Source organism: Papaver somniferum, chromosome 6 (assembly GCF_003573695.1).
Source record: "Papaver somniferum cultivar HN1 chromosome 6, ASM357369v1, whole genome shotgun sequence".
Classification (NCBI taxonomy): domain Eukaryota; kingdom Viridiplantae; phylum Streptophyta; class Magnoliopsida; order Ranunculales; family Papaveraceae; genus Papaver; species Papaver somniferum.
Genome location: NC_039363.1, coordinates 1536242 through 1539900, shown reverse-complemented (window position 1 = coordinate 1539900; position 3659 = coordinate 1536242). Strand labels below are relative to the sequence as shown.

The 3659-nt window shown below is 36.6% G+C and overlaps 1 protein-coding gene across 1 annotated transcript; it reads right to left on the bottom strand.

Moving 5' to 3' along the window:
* Positions 1–2325: 2325 nt before the first annotated feature.
* On the bottom strand, positions 2326–3306 carry LOC113286550 (uncharacterized mitochondrial protein AtMg00810-like). The gene has a single exon (XM_026535135.1). The coding sequence runs from the start codon at positions 3304–3306 to the stop codon at positions 2326–2328; it is 981 nt and encodes a 326-aa protein (XP_026390920.1).
* Positions 3307–3659: the final 353 nt, after the last annotated feature.

Sequence of the window (3659 nt, the reverse complement as noted above, 5' to 3'; positions counted from 1 at the left end):
AACTCTGGCGTCTCGCTCCAACCACACATTCCAAAAAATACTAGCAGGGACTCTCTTCCATATTTCTTTACCACCGATATTAGTAAGATTGTAAGATCTCAAATTCTTGAATACGTTTAAGAGGGAAGAGAAACGAGGGCATTGTTGGTTAGCTTGCCAGAAAAAGAACTCCCGGATTTTCTTAGTGAAGCTGCAATCCCAAAAGAGATGGTTTCCTATTTCACTTACTTGGTTACACAAGCTACAGAGAATAGTAGAGTGACTATTAGCATTATTCACAAGAGCACAATTCCTTCTTTGAAGGTTGTCAATAGTGAGAAGCTTTTCCAACACTAATTGCCAAAGAAAGAAACCAATTTTGCGAGTCCAAGCTCGTGACCAAATCTTCTTATGACGGAAAGCCGATAAATTGGCTGCACAATGATCAATACAATAAGTTGATTTCATCGTGAACATGCCCGAAGTGTCGCCCATCCAAGCCAACTTGTCTTTTTCGTCAGGATTGAAAATAATAGAATTTAGAATAGGCATCAAAGAAATGAACTCGCTGATCTCGACGTCATACAATCTTCTTCTAGAGATGTCTAAGGTCCAATGATAACCGGACCCGTCAGAGACATACAATTGATTCAAAGAAGAATTTTTAGACAAAATAAATAATCTTGGAAAAGACGTAGAACAAAATCTAAATTTATCCCCTTTACCAATTTTAAATTTAGTGTTCTTGAAGAAATCATTGCCACTTTGTAGATTAGTTCTCCTAGCCAACTCGTATTTTTCCTCGACAACCTTAGCCTATAAAGGGTCTCTTTCTCGCCTAAACTGCAACAATTAATCTACCCGAAAACTGCTGCTCACAATTAATCTACCCAAAGACTGTTCTGTGAGTCGACTATGTGCTCCATCAAAAATACCAAGATAAACGACTACTGATCGAGGACCCAAGTGGCGAAAAAGCAGCTATGGTCGGGGGTGGAGCCAGGATTTCTTATAGGGGCTAAGTTAATTTCTTCTTCTTTTTCTATGTGATGCTAACTTGTAATGTCGATTAGACCACCTATGATCAACATGTATCTAAAATTAATGTATCCGAGCAACCTTGTTGTCTCGTTTTGGTATCTAAAATTAATGTATCCGAGCAATCTTGTTGTCTCGTTTTGTTATCGATTAACAACTTTCAAGTAATCAAATATCTTTTTTGTAAGTCACTCACGATTTGCTTGTATTTTACCAGTGCCGTTTCCATATCACTTCCAGTTGGCAAAAAGATGAATCTTGTTGCCATAATTAAAAGAATATCATAGACGTCGTCACTTTTCATAATGTGTACTCCAACAACTTAATTAATTAAACTTGGCATTAGCGCAACTTGAACTTAAGTATTTGGGGTTGGTGTTATCTGTTTTAGAGGTCTACTTGCTTACTCGCACTTATCTTACTAATTAAAGAAAAGGGGTATTCTTGGTAGGAGACTAATAAATTACTAAGTTATGCTATTTTAAATACTAAGCTCTATTATATCATGTAATTTTTAATCAAAATTAAAGGTAGAAATGTATATTAAAAAAATGCCGGATTAAAAAGGCCCGTGAAATATGCATATTTGCAAAAACCACATTTTTTTAAAATATCATATAATATATTAACAAAAAGATTTATAGCCTGCTTTAAAAATAGATCAAAATATTTAAAAACTCCGTGTTTTTCAAAAGTGGAAACTTGTGTGAAACCAAAGTTCCTCTTTTCTTTAGAAACCCATCATTAAAATGATATATATTTATAGCCCAAACTACAATTTTTGGACTGAATTTGAAATGTAATTATTATTAAAATCCTAGTTTTAGACTGAATTTGAATTTTACATTTTCATCTTATCTGTTAAGTATTATTAAGATTTTTAAAAAAAATGTACTTCCTTTAATAATGTGTCATTAGTCGTAGCGTTTTTATGGGCGCTATTTAAGGGTATCAGTTTTTTTTATTTTTTCTTTCTTTTTGTGGGCGGATGTTATTCGGAGAATATCTTCCTCATTTATTTCACAAAATTTTACAGTATATTAATTTGTTACCATTATTCACGAAGTCTCTTTCTTCTCCGCCATTGAGACATCCATATTTTCTCTCTTACGTTTTGTCTCAATATGATTTTCTTTTTCTCATGAGTTGTTCACATCAAAAGTCTTGGATAATGGTTAAACTCCCATGAGACCTTTCCCTTCTTTCACTCGTTATTATATTCAAAACAATATCAATGAATATCTCACAGTAATTAGAGAATAATACTAAGAAAGGAAATAAGATAATGAGAGTATAATATCTAATCTGTTATACCCCCTTAGTCAGAGCGGGAGAAGAGCAGACGCTCAGACTAGCACGAAAACGAGTAAACAGCTGTCGTAGAAGGCCCTTGGTAAAAATATCAGCATATTGATTTTCCGAGGGGATGTGTAGTACGTGAATATCACCAATACGAACGCGATCACGAAGAAAATGTATATCAATCTCCACATGTTTGGTGCGTTGATATTGAACAGGATCACCAAACATAAACACGGCACTGATGTTATCACAGTATACAATGGTGGCACGTCGTAGAGGTAGATGAAGCTCAAGAAGTAAGTTGCGAAGCCAAGTAGTCTCTGTAACAACATTGTCCACTCCCCGATATTCAACCTCAGCACTTGAGCGAGAGACACTTGCCTGACGCTTAGAAGACCAGGAAACCAGGTTATCACCTAGAAATATGCAGAATCCGGAAGTGGATCGACGGAAATCCGGTAACCTAGCCCAATCAGCGTCAGAGTAAGCAGTTAATCCAGTGAGTGTAGTAGCAGACACGAACAAGCCATGCTCAAGAGTACCTTGAATATAGCGAAGGATCCGCTTAAGTGCCTGCATGTGAGAATCCCTAGGGTCATACATAAATAAACATACCTTCTGAACTGCATAAGAAATGTCAAGTCTAGTGAAAGTAAGGTATTGAAGAGCCCCAACCAGGCTTCGGTATAAAGTAGGATCCTCGATAACCGGACAGGTTGCACTTAGTTTCGAATTAGTATCAACTGGTATGGCCACAGGATTAGAGTTTATCATGGGTGCACGTACAATGATTTCCTTTACGTAAACTGACTGAGACAAGTAGAGGCATGAAGATGAACGTTTAACAGAAATACCCAAAAAATGATGCAACGGGCCAAGATCAGTCATGGCAAACTCTCGTTTCATCAATGTAATAAACTTTCCAAGAATATGATCAGTATTTGCTGTCAAAATGATGTCATCAACATATAAAAGTAAGTATGCCATCTCAGATCTGGATTGGTAGATGAAGAGAGAGGGATCACATATACTACCCCGAAAACCACAATTGGTAATGGAATTGGAAAATCGCTGAACCATGCACGAGGAGCCTGCTTTAGACCATAAAGAGAATGATGAAGGCGACATACATAATCAGGGTGTGCAGGATCAACAAAGCCCGGAGGATGATGCATATAAACTGTCTCTGTCAAATCCCCGTGGAGAAACGCATTCTTGACATACATTTGATGTATATGCCAAGAACGAGAAACGACAATATTAAGCACTGTACGAATAGTCGTTTTTTTGACAAGCAAACTAAACGTTTCAAAACAATCAACACCAATTTGTTGGGACTT